Source organism: Cavia porcellus, unplaced genomic scaffold (assembly GCF_034190915.1).
Source record: "Cavia porcellus strain 051 isolate PalLab524CR breed Dunkin Hartley unplaced genomic scaffold, mCavPor4.1 scaffold_16, whole genome shotgun sequence".
Lineage (NCBI taxonomy): Eukaryota > Metazoa > Chordata > Mammalia > Rodentia > Caviidae > Cavia > Cavia porcellus.
Window position 1 is genome coordinate 49864759 of NW_026947499.1, and position 13093 is coordinate 49877851.

At 44.0% G+C, this 13093-nt stretch overlaps 1 protein-coding gene across 9 annotated transcripts in view; it reads left to right on the top strand.

Annotated features, from left to right (window-relative positions):
- LOC100714342 (von Willebrand factor A domain-containing protein 3A) overlaps positions 1–13093 on the top strand; it is a 143252-nt gene that overhangs the window by 120014 nt on the left and 10145 nt on the right. For all 9 annotated transcript variants that reach the window (XR_010039871.1, XR_010039872.1, XR_010039873.1 and 6 more), the window contains 9 exons: positions 574–693; positions 2482–2556; positions 2765–2909; positions 3932–4127; positions 5449–5519; positions 8610–8762; positions 10123–10213; positions 11129–11233; positions 11821–11918. Coding sequence is in view for 3 of the 9 variants with exons in the window: in XM_063226645.1 (XP_063082715.1) it covers positions 574–693; positions 2482–2556; positions 2765–2909; positions 3932–4127; positions 5449–5519; positions 8610–8762; positions 10123–10213; positions 11129–11233; positions 11821–11918 (1054 nt within the window). In the remaining 6 variants the exon portion in view is untranslated. The remainder of the gene's footprint in view (positions 1–573; positions 694–2481; positions 2557–2764; positions 2910–3931; positions 4128–5448; positions 5520–8609; positions 8763–10122; positions 10214–11128; positions 11234–11820; positions 11919–13093) is intronic.

Here is a 13093-nt window from a genome sequence, read left to right on the forward strand (position 1 = left end):
TGACTTGGCTAAAGCTGGTAGAAAATGAGACTTGGAAAAAGGTCTTCTGATTCTAAAGCCCAGTGAATTTTCTTTTGTTTCAAAATGAGAATCAAGAGGAGGAACTAGAAATATAAGGTGTGAAACAGTAAAAGGCTAGAAGATGGAATGGAGCTAGAGATCTTAAAATAGTGCAAACAAAATACACAGACATTTCCCAAGAGGCCCAGATACTCCTAGTTCACCTCATTTGTGCACCTGGTTTCTGTTTTCCGTAAAAATACCCTGTCCTATAAAAAACATCAAATACTTATTCTTTAAAACCAGAAATTTATAAAAATGTAGCCCAGGCCCTTAAACTATCTCTACTGTGAGACTTTATCCCATTATGAAACCTCTGGGGAGAGAAGGTCCCATGCCCCACCTTAGTCCACCACCATAAACCCATCTCTTTGGCCTCAAAGAGGTGATTTTGGCCCCCAATGAATTCGGAATGCCAATCTCCCTGGAAAACACTTTAAATAGTAAAATGGAACAAAATGAACATTATCTGAGAGATTCGGTTCTCCTCTTGAAGCTTGTGTTTCTTTTTAGGGTGGTTATACTGCTCGATATCTCTGTGACCAATTCCATGTACATTATTCATATCCAGCACTCCCTGAGGCTGCTGCTGGAGGAGCAGCTGTCCAACAAGGACTGCTTCAACCTCATCGCGTAGGTTTCCCCACTGGAGGGGTGTGGGATGGGGCGCTGTGTGCATTTGGATGCCATTGCTGACAGGGCTGTAGATAACAGATGTTTATGTTCTGAGCACCCAGCATCCTAGGATGTCCATGGGCTTATCTGCTTTGGGTGATCTTGTTTGGGTCACTGAATAATTAATTGTTGCAGGACGCTCTCACTGGGGCGAAGATGATAAGTGGCCCAAAATAACACTGATTGACCAGCCAAGATAAAGTAATTCAGTCCATTGCCCCATTTGGCTTCTGACCGTACAAACACAACAGAGAAAAGCTCACCTTGGTTCTAGCAAGCCACAATATGTTGGACCATTAGAATTCTAATTCCAAATTTAAATTTTACATATATAAGTTTAAATTTTATCTATGGTACACACATTTTAAAACAATAGTTTAAAAATTACATATATAACATACATAGTTTCAAAATATATATAATTTTCATATTATGTAAATTATGGTTTTAAAAGTTATAGATAGTATATAATTATGCATACATATACAGCTTTTACATTTTTGTTATATATTAGTTTTTAAGTTGCACATGTAATTATATATATCATATCTTTAGTTATTTTGCATATAATTTTATTTAATAAAGACAGAAAAGAAACCACTTGAAATATAGTGTACATTTTTACATTATTTCTACAAAATGGGGAATATTCTGAACCTATTCAAATTATCAGTTATTATTAAATATTATTGCAGATCTTAATCTTTCTCTAATAGGTTCAACATAAAAATGCTTAGAAAGCCAGGCATGATGGTACACACCTGTAATCCCAGCACTCTAAGAGGCTGAGATGGGAGGATCACAAGTGTTACCCCAGCCTGGGCAGCTTCCTGATTTAGGGAGATCCTGTCTCAAAATCAAAAATAAGTATGAAGGCTCTGGGTTCAATCTGTAGTACCACGTACACAGAGATGCTTAGGAAAACATATTCAATGTTTTCATTCATTTATTTACCCAAACTCTGGTTTGACAGAGTTTCATTGAAAATCTGCCATGTACCAATCATTGGGCTGGCATTGGGCATTCAAAAGTACTCACAATATCTGTGCTCTGGGAACTGATGGCCTAGTTGTAGGAGCCAGGTATATTAAGAAAAAATAAATGCCACTTAGTAGAAGGCAGGATATGGGAACAAGATGGATCAAAGGCAGGAACGGTCCATCCTGCCCAGGCTCAGTTAGATCAGAAACTCTGTAGAGGAAGTACCTTACAGCTGGCCGAATGGGTCAGTTCTCACTTCACAGGGTCGATGTGCAGTGAGAAAGAAGGCCATTCCGGATAGAGGGCATGGCATGAAAGAGGCATAGAGACATGGCATATGGCGGAAATTTGGTGACCATTGGGTAGTTTAGTGTGGACATGAGCATAAGAGGGAGAATTGTGCATGACAAAAACGTCAGAAGGCCGAGGATTTTCATAGGCCATGCCCAAGGGTTTCCTATACTGCAGGACACAGGTGACTGCAGCTAGTGTAATGTGTCAGGAAGGAGGCTGACCAAAGCTGATCCTTGTTCTGAGCTGTGTTTTGTCTGAGAGCTACAGCTCTGTCTGCCCCGAATTTATTGGAACAGGTCATGGCCAGTAGGAGAATCTCATGGCTGGCTGAGGGAGGTATTTTTGCTTTTGGGGTGTGGGGGGCAAGTGTCATCAGAATTTTACCCCCCTAAAAGCCTATGGAGCCAACTTGAGCGGGGCTGCAGAGTGAACCCACCCTCTGCTGTGAACAATCCTGTGTCTCCTTCACAGGTTTGGAAGCACAGTCGAGAGCTGGAGGCCTGAGATGGTTCCTGTGAGCCATGACAATCTCCAGAGGGCCTGGAGGTAGGTGCCAGCAGACTAGTGGTGCTATTGTGAATGAGGGGAGCTATTGTCTTCTCCATCCCTGTCCCTAACAGAAAGAAGCTTTCCAGGGACCCCACCCTCCAAAAGCCATGGGCAGAAGTCAGGAAATAAGTTTCTGTCTGTGCCCTCCGCTGCAGGGCCTCAGAGGTGGCCTCCCTCCTGCTCACTCTCACTGCCTCTTCCCCAGGTGGGCCCTGAGCCTGCAGTGTGGAGGCAGCAGGAACGTGCTCGGTGCCCTGCGGAAAGCTGTGGAAGTGGACTTCAGGGACAAAGATAAACACCAGTCACAGGGCATCTACCTCCTCACGGGGGGCATCCCTGACCAGGATGTGGTGGGTAGGCCCTGTGGTCCTGGGCATCTGTTATCTTTTGTGACCCCATCCATCTTCCCCTAGGTGGATGCCTTACAGTGACATCTCCAGCACAGTATTTTATTATGATCTATTTATGTGTTTGTTTGCTTGTTTGTTTGTTTGGTGATGCTAGTGATTGAACCCAGGGCTTTGTGTGTGCTGGGGAAAAGCTTTATCACGGAGCCATGTTTCCAGCTCAGCATGATTTTCTAAATCAACCCTAGTAAAACATTAACATGCCTACAAACCTGGGCATCTGCTTAGCGTGTAGCTCCTGGTCCAGCAGGTCCAGGTGGAAATTGGGAAGCTGTGTTTCTGACAAGCTCACAGAGTTGTTGGTGTTCCTGACCACAGACATGCTTGAAGGAACCAAGCTCCCAGTCGGGCTCCCCATCACACCCTATTTAGCTGCTGAAAGAAATCGTGACCCAGACTCATCTCTTTTTGTCTTCAGTGCCAAGTACTAGACCAGAGACACAATGGACTCCCAGAAAGTTACTAGTACATCTGTACACACCTCCCTCTGGGAGGGAGGCAGGAAGATCACAAGTTCAAGGCCAGTCTGGGCAACTTAGTAAGACCTGTCTCCAGTTGTGAAATTGACGCACTGCCTACTGCACTGGGGAGGCAGGTCCTGTCTCAAATTTTTTGAAAATAATTTTTTTAGGGGCTGAAGATTTAGCTCTGCGGCATAAGTGCTTGCCTGGCAAGTGCGAGGTTGCAAGTGCCAGGTTCAATCCCTGATACCAAAATAATAATGATAATAATAACAATAATATTAATAATTTTTTTTAAAGGACTGAAGATGGAGCTTAGTGTTAAGGCTCTGGATTCAATCTCTGGTACAGAAAGAGAAAGTGAGGGAAAGTGGGAGAGAAAAGACAAAAAGGAGGGAGAAAAGAGAGAGAACAGAGAAAAAGCTCTTTTAGGCAAACTGACAGGAGGCCGGCAGCGCAGCAGGCCCTCAGCTCGGGCCTGTCCCGTCTTCTCCTCTCCCACAGCCCACACTCAGCGCCTACATGGCTGAAAGCTGCGGCGGCTGCGACCTCCAGCTGAACGTGAGTCTCTTCTCCGTGGGTGAGCCACAGATGGACAGCACCCCTCCTGCCTGCTACGCCAGCCGCTCGGACACAGCCAGTGCCTACAGGGCCATCGCCTGGGCTACTGGTGGCCGCTTCCACTGGTTTGGAGACACAGGTGCGTGAGTCTTGCCCAGTTCCTCTGCCTGTCTCTTTCCAAACAGCTATGTCAACACCGACATGGCTTCCTTATGTCACTGATATAAAAAGCAGAATCTGAAAGTCATATTTTAAAATGTTTCAATCCCAAGCATAAAATAAAATAGTAAACTACTGTTCTAGAAATGAACCGTGGCAGTGGTTGCACGACAGCATGAATATACTTAATGTTGTTGAACTAGTAGATTGAATGCTTTTGCTTTGTATGCTTAAGGCCCTAGTACCAAAAATGCATGTTTTACTACATTTTTCAAAATTTCAGGGTAACAGTTGAAAAATATTTTAGAATGCTGGATCTAGAAAGCACTTAAGATTGCTTAGATAAGCATTTTCCAGAGTGTAAGATGTTAACAAGTGACCGAAATTGTAAATGGTACTTTTGTGGGTATGACAGTTACACACTTATTGTAACATATCATGGAAAAATGCTGACTTTCCACTTTTGGCAGGGTCATCAATTTTCTTTTTAAAATATGCTTTGAAGTAAACAAATAGCAAATATTTTAAATACATATATGTAAATATATATGTCTCTGTGTGTGTGTGTGTGTGTGTGTGTGTGTGAAATAAATAATGATTTAGGTGGTACTGAAACACAAACACCATGTTGGTAATATGGGAGTGAGATGGAGAGACACAACTACCTTCCAATCCCCTTGACTCAGACAAAGAAGTGACTCACAGAGACATGGTACCCATGTGGTCTAAAAGTGAATGACATGACGGGAGCTGAACATCTGGGGTGTTTCCCAGTTCTTTCTTTCCATGAAAATAGCTGGGCATGTACATTTATCAGTGATTATTGTTAATAATAGCAAATAATAGAACAGCTATTAAATACTTGACACAGCTTTAAGCATTTTATGTATGTTATGGCTCACTCTTCACAATAACCTAATGAAGTAGATGATCATTGGCCCTATTTTGCAGATAGGGAACTGAGACACAGAGCCCAAAGGCCAAGAGTTGAACCTTAGGTCCACATTGAAGCCAGGCAAGACACTGGTATTCACTACAGACTTTGACTACTGTAAACAATCCTGGGATGGGTGTTTTAATTCCATAGAGTGGTGGGACCTTTGCACTTACTCCTTTCTTCCTGCAGGAGAATGTCAGGACTCTGGAGAGTGTTGGGATAGGGGCTGGTCAGCTTACCCCGCTGATATCTCAGCTTGTCTGTTAGGCTCAAGTTGTCCATGCATGATTCTACATCCAGGTATGGAACCTGGCTGCCATCCACACCTCGTCCCCTATTCCCACAATGTGCTTTTTTCTCCTAGGCATTTATGAGAGTGATGACATCAATGCCATCAAATCTGAGATGGAAAAGGCCCTCAACTATTCCCAAAAGGTATGCTTTGGGCATGGGCCAAATGTCTGCTGGGTTTCTGTGCTCCTTTCCTGAGGCTGTCATAACAAAGCATTAGAAACTGGGTAGCTTAAAAAAACAATGTATTTTCTTTCATTGCTGGAGGCTGCAAGTCTGAAATCAAGGTTATCAGTAGGACCATATGTAAGGTATCCATACGTAAGGTATCTTGCTAGCTTTTGATGAGGGCTAATATTTAGAAGGAAAAGATTGTACCAAATGTTTGTTACAAATGGCAAAGAATTCATGTATTTAAGGCTATTGTGATAGAGGAGAGAGACTGAACTCAACTCCACTCAACAGCAAAGATAAGTGGAGATTTTTAGCCAATGAGCAGAGTCAATTCATCACCAGATGAGGTTTGAGGAGGCACCCCAAAAAGGAGATGAGGACCTTGCCTTATCCTGCTCATGGAGTATATTGTAGGTTTTTTTTTAATATTGTAGGTTTTTTGACTTATGTTACAGAAAAAAATTTCAGGACTCATTAGTGAGAGGCATAGAAAAGTTTATTAGGCAGAATTAAAGTATATACTCAGAGAGAAGAGAATACAGGCCCTTGAGAGAGGCACATTATGATCTGGGGTTGGCAGTTTTCATCTGGTTTTGAGGTTTCCCTAAAGCTTAGTGATGTAAGGGATATATTCCTATTGTCTATCAAGGCTACCCATGTGGTAGGCTATGTTAGAACATGAATATTTGTAAGTGTTTGGAGTTTACAGTTCTGTTGCCCACTTAATAGTGCTTTCTTGAGGATGGAAGTTTGTGGAAGGAAAAGCCATTTACAGGTAAAAAGCACAAGCCAATTTGCATATTTATTGTAATTTTTTGGAGTTTCTTATAAGAGAAAAGGGTATTGTAACCTTGAGTAACTTTGTATTTTCTTAAAAGTATTATTTTAAAATTAAACTTTTCCTTGTTTCCTTTTTATTTATCTTTATTTCTTCCTCCTACGTCAAGTAGATGGAACATTACTAAAAAGAACATGATTAGCTATCAAGAGTCAGGAATTCTTATTAAACAGGATCCTTTCTAAAAGGAAGGATATCAAAGATAAAAAGAAGATATCAAGGATGGAAGATGAAGCATTTGATCAGATATCAAGGGTGGGCTTTTGTCACTAATCTGACTTAACAGAATTCTTTGCTAAAATTGGGTTCAGCCTTGTAGGATGGAGGCCTCATTGAGGAGATGGCTCAGAGGAACTAGACTAAAGTTTGATAAAGGAAGGAGTCCTCATCCTTGGCTATGCTTGGCATTCCTTGATTTCTGGCAGCATAATTGCAATTTCTATCTTCAAACTCATGTGGGAGTCTTCCCTATATGTGTCTCTCCAGTATGGCCTTATCTCAACTTACCTCCCAATTATACCTGCAAAGACCCTCTTTCCAAGTAAGGTCACAGTTACAGGCACCAGGGAGTCAAACTGAAACACAGGTCATCCCACATCAGGTTCCTTCCATGTGTCAGGGTAGGTGGGTGGGTGTGGGAGTGGTTCTAGTGAAAATCTGTAGCCTCTTGCATGCTAAGCGAGAGCTCTATCCTAACCCAAATTCTCCCCTTGTGTCCTAATTCACAGACACCCAAGGCTTCCAAAGGAACACAGTGATTTCCTATGTCATTGGTTTTTGGTCTATATACTATACCTTCTGGCCTCCTTTGAGTTCCTCAAGCACATTAAGCCGTTCCTATGCTTTTTCAATTGTCTGCCATTCCCCTCCCATAACTTTCATAGCTTATTCTCTATTATGCGAGATTCAGTAAAATATTACTTCCTCTTCAGAAGAGTTGAACAGTACAAGATGCCATTAAAGAGATAGGAAATAGCCATATTATGTCAGGAGCAATGAGAGTGGAAATAAGGACGCAGACATTGAGGGCATTTAAGGAAGAATTGACTAAACTTGTAACTGGCCTGCAGGATGAGAGAAAAGAAGAAATCCAGAGTAACTCACAAGTTCCTCATTGAGAAAGTGCATAGATGGTGGTGCTATTTACTGAAAGGAAACAGGAGGAGCTTGTGGGAGGTTCAGGGAAGGAACCTTGAGACAGGGCAATTTTATGGGCCTAAAAGTGACAAGTGAAAGTGTCCCACAGGCAGATGGGAAAAGATGGGCTGGAGAGAGATGGAGATTGTGGGCCATTGAAACCATGGGGATGGATGGAGGTCTTACAGGCACTTTCTGTCCAAGCGGGGGAGGGGCCTGTGGATAAGACTCATCCTGACTCCTGTGTTAATTACTTACATATGCAGAATGCTAAACTGCGATCTCCTGGCAGACAGGACCGAGTCTTCACGTTCCTTCCCTCCAGAGCCAATGGATCCATGGATCTGTGGCTCCCCCTAAAGATGTTTTAGCTGTCCTCCTTGAAAGGCTTCTCTGGTGCTCTGTAAATCCTCCTCCTCCAGTACATGTCAGTCCAATTCCTACATCTGACAGACCCATTTGCCAGGTATTGATAGACAAAAATAGTTAAATTTACCCTTCCTTGAGATGCTTATTTACATTTGAATAGTGTTCTCTGGTGCTTCAATTGAGAATAATTCCTGGAGAAGTTTTCAGGTCTTCGAGAAATCTGCAGGCAAAGGAATAAGCATTCTTCTTCAAGTCTGGAACCAGCCCTGAACACATGATGAGCTGACCAGCATCTATGTATGCCCAGGTGTCTTAAATGCAAAGAAAAACCCCTGGCTCAGGACTGAGACACCCTGGGTTTGAACTACTCCACCTACTAGTAATATGGGCTTAGACATGAACCTTAAGCTTACATAAATTTGTTTCCTCACCTGGAAGGTGGAGATAAGATAGCACCTGCCCTCTAGGATAGGTGGCATGTCTTGCTGTATGTGGACTTGTGACTCTTAGGTATGAACTAGCCCAGTGTCTGGTACATCCGAGGCATTCCATTCAGGAATGGATCAATTCATAAATTTATCTACAGCACTCAACCCCAAGGGCATTCTAGTGACAGAGACATTAAAAAGATGCCAGGGATTCATTCCTGCCATGTATATATGTCTGTCTACAGTGTCTGGGGTGCCACTAACCAACCCTCCCAATTCTTGTCCTAGTGTGCCTTACTAGTGGCCTCCCTGAAGAACCATTTGAGAAAAGAACTGGAAAATGTAGCTGTTTCTAAAGAAAAACCAAAGATGCTCAAGCAAAGAAGCCAGCCCAAGGAATCCTCTTTACCCAAGCCTACAGCCCCCTCCATGGCCAGAATGGTTTGACTCCCCTCACGCACACCACCAATAACAAAGCATTGTGTTTCCAGTTTCCTGGTCTTTCCTAGCTCTTAAAGTGACTAGCGCAAGGCTCCCAGGCCCCAGAGCCGGGTGGGTGGAAGCAGGGGCTCCAGTGGTGCCTTCTGATGTGTGCTTCCCATCTTGGCCTCCAAGGAGAGGACTTACTTCTCAGGTCTGGCAGCATCTCTGGCTCTCTCACCTCACCTTTTGTTCTGCCTGGCTGTCCCAAGTTTGTTTCTTAGCCTGGTACTAGGAACTCCATGGAATTGGCATTCATCATTGCACATAATACCTTATCCTGAGAGGGTCTCTCAGGAGCAAAGGAATTATATATTTAAGTCTAAGGCTTAGCAGGGGCCTCTTGGGAGCTGAGGGGACCCGTGCCTGCCTTCCCATCCACAACCTGTGAAATATGTGCTGCATAAAGTTCCTGCCCCTTCTCAGAATGGGCCTCTAGAAGGAAGATCCCCATCCCCATGCATTAGTGCTGTGGGGCAGAGAAACCAGGGTTTCTTCAGCAGGTCATAGACTGAGACCCTTGTGAACACAATACATTTTCAATATGAAGACATCTGTCCTAGGCAGGGGCAGCTTCCTTTCTAGGGGTTACTGTGTGCACAGGCACTGCCTCATCCGAAGAACTCTTAACAACTTTTTATACAATACCCTCTCTGAATGCCTTCCCAGATTCTGGGAAAATGCTAGAATTTTAGGTTCTTCCTCTAAGGTTTTCAGTAGTTCCTGAGCCATTATAGATCAAGGAATCTTAAGGTGTGGTCTGGCCTCTAACAGGCTCTCCTGACATGCAGTGGAACTCTGGGAGTCCCAGAGTTAGCAGAATTCCAGCCAGGCCCTTTCTACAGCAGCTCACCTAGAGGTCTCTAGCTGACATGAAGTCCCAAAGTCTCTGTTTAATTTTTGTCACATTCCAGTTGCACTCAGTAAGGAAGCACACCACCTCCACTGAAAACTAAGGTACACAAGAGGGCCCAGAAATTGCCTGAATAGTGAGTCATGCTATAGATCTAGAAATCTCAGTCTAGTATGACAAAGGACAGAAAACTGCTGAAGAAAATTCTGGAAAATCCCCACAGCTATCTGAGTATCCTTTCTCTCCCTGTCTCATACCACACACATTCCTAGACACATTCACACACTTGTCATCCAAATTGAGTCCCTCTCTGAATTTTCTGCAGGAGATGGGCCAAACACATACAAGGAATTGACTCCTTTAGGCCCTTCCCTCCCAAAGCTCCTGGTTGACTGAATGATTGGGGTGATTGGGGTGCTACCTGCCATAGAAACAGGCCTCTGATAGAAAATAGGGCCTATTTTCTAGAACATTAAAGATGACTTGGAAAGAGAGAGGAGCCCTCCATCAAAATCTCTGAAATGTCGTCAACTCAGTGGCAAAGTGCGCATCTCCCCAGGTAAGGCAAGGCTGCGGATAGGCCATGAGTGGTGGGACAGCTTGGACACACCAACGTGTGGATTAATAATGATGGTAAATAGTCACAAGTAGCACATACCTGCAACCCCTGTGCTCTGAGAGGCTGGGCCAGGAGGATTGCAATTTTGATCCCAGTGATTATTTGGCAACTTAGCAACTTATCAAGACCCTGTCTCAAAATAAAAAATGAAAACAAAAAGGGGCTCTGGATGTAGCTTAGTGTGAAGGCCCTGAGTTCAGGCCTCGGCACGACAAATGTATGATGATGGTGACTAAATCACCAGTCCTCATCAGCCTTGATCATGTGCTGCACATCTTCCAAGAGGGTCCCATGTAAAAAGCCTGCAACATCAGTCCTGTGCAATATGTTCTCTGTAAGTTCCTCATTTTATTCCAAAGGAACTAAGGCTCATGACTATAGTTTGCCAGTTGCTTGTGATAACCAATCACAATTTTTGCAAAAGCACTCAGCTCATAAACTTAAAACCATGTGTCTTTTATTGTAAGGTCAAATATAAAGCAGAATGGCTCTGGGAACAGCTCTGGAGTCAGAAAGGCCAGAGTGACATCTTTGCTGTACTTACTAGCTCTGACTCCCACTTAACTCATCTGTGACCTGGGGGACAGTAAAGATGAAACAACATAATATATGAAGCACTTATCACCCTGCCTGGTGAATATCAGGACGTGGGGACAGTAATTATGGTTATCACTAGTCCAGGTGAGGCCAGGGGACTGAGTATGGGCAAGAGTTTGCTCCAAAGTCTCTTAGAGCTCATTTCCGAGGGATAGAGAATAGCTGACATTGTGGTATCTCTAAGTCAGGCTGTGCAGCTGTAGCATGGAAACCTATGAGGTCACCCAAGTCAACAAGCCAAGCATCATCTCTCTCCAGCCCAACTCATGGAAGAAGGGACAGTAGAGTGGAAGAGAAAGATCAAATCACGAGCAGCACAGACAGCTCTCTCCCTGTTCTATACAGAGACTGGGAATACCGTAGGTAAGGTAGAGACTACCTGAGTATCTGAACAGCCCCTGGCCCTGTGGGAACTGAAGGCCAGCAGGCCTTGTAGGAGGGCGACACTACCAACTACCCCAGGACCTACACTCCCTGCAGAGACCCTGGAGCAGGCCTATCTTCAAACAACTCAGCTCTCCCAGGCCAAGGAAATGGACTTGCAAAGTCTAGCCAGTGCCAGAATAGGAGGAACTCAATATTGAAGATGAGATCTGCCATAGTCCTTGGGTACTGCATCCACAAGGGGCAGTTTCCTTAGTCCCGAGGCTGACTGGGAAAGGAATGGAAGAGGGGAGGGGAAGGAGGAGGTTCCCTTAGCCAGCCCTATGGACTTATGTGGGGTGGTCCCCATCCTAGCAGCCACTCACTGCTGTATGCAGAAGAGAAGTCCTAAGTCCTAAGCCTTCTCCCATCTAGCCAATAGCCTTCCTTTCTATCTCTCCAACAGACTTCAGTTATGGAATGTTACAACTGACTTCCCTGACTCAGAAGTTGACTCTAGAAAGGGACTGGTAATGGGAAGGAGGAGGGAAGAAAGATGCACAAGATGACCTTGCTATTTCTCCTAGGTTCAATATATAAGAAGTACCCTCAGAGAATAAGGATACGAAGGACCATATCTTCTGTTAACTTGCCCAGGAAGGACACAGTTTGCTCAAGCCAAGAGGTATTAAATTGTCTTGACCACATACATGCCTAGACAATAATTCCTTCTGCCAGGCATGGTGGTGCATGCCTGTAATCCCAGAACTCAGGAGGCCAAGGCAGGAGGATTGCTGTGAGTTTGAGGCTAACCTGGGTTACAAAATGAGTTCAAGGCCAGTCTTAACTACACAATGAAACCCTGTCTCAAAAATAGAAAAGAAATCCTTCTACCAACCATTAATTCTAGGAGGTTGGGTATACTTGGAAGGAGAATAGACTTGCTGAGAATGACTCCTTAGTGTTGCAAATAGATTAACAGGTAAATAGAAGTTCAAATCTGGACCTGTCACTTCCTGGCTAGGTGATCTTGGGGAAGTCAGGTAGCTATACTCAGTCTCAATGTCTTTGTAAACTGAAGTCAAGAAATGAGAGTCTGGCGTGGTGATGCATGCTGATAACCACAGCACTGTGGGAGCCTAAACCTGGAGGACTGCAAGCTCAAGCCCAGCCTGGGCAATTCAACAGCTTAGTAAGACCTTGTCTCAAAATTAAAAAAAAAAAAATGAGCACAGGAAGCAAAGGGGTTGACATGAAGACTGATTAAAGTGATTTTGTAGGAAATGCTACCACAACCTGTACAGCCAGCACAGTCCTGAGAGGGAGCAATGGGAGATTAAGAAAAACTAGACACATACTAAAAGGAAAGCTGGGGCCGAGTGGGACCTGGCCTTTTTGGTGGAGAGGCAATGACCACCCGTTGTGGTCTGCATCTTTATTTATGCACAGTAAAAGGTGGGGAAGCACGTGACGGAGTCAAAAGTGCAAGGTCTCGGTGTTTTGCTGAGAACACTGAACATTCTCAGCACTGTCTGTGCTGTGGTTAGCAGGGAGGATCACCAAGGCCAGATGCCTGCGGGACTGACTTTGCTCTAGTCCCGACAACTTGTTCACATGGCCCATCTCTGGTGCTCCATGTTCTCAAGGCTGGCCTTGCTCTGGCCATGAAGCTGTGGTTGATCTCCAACTCAGTCACGCCTCACAAAGTGCTTCAATGGTATCAGATCTTTTGGTTGAAAGCAAAAGAAATCTTTTAATTTTTTTTGTTCATTTGTTTTTGAGACAAGACCTTGATGTGTAGTTTATGTTGCCCTTGAAGTCACTATGTAGCCCAGTCTGGCCTTGAACTTGTGGCAATCT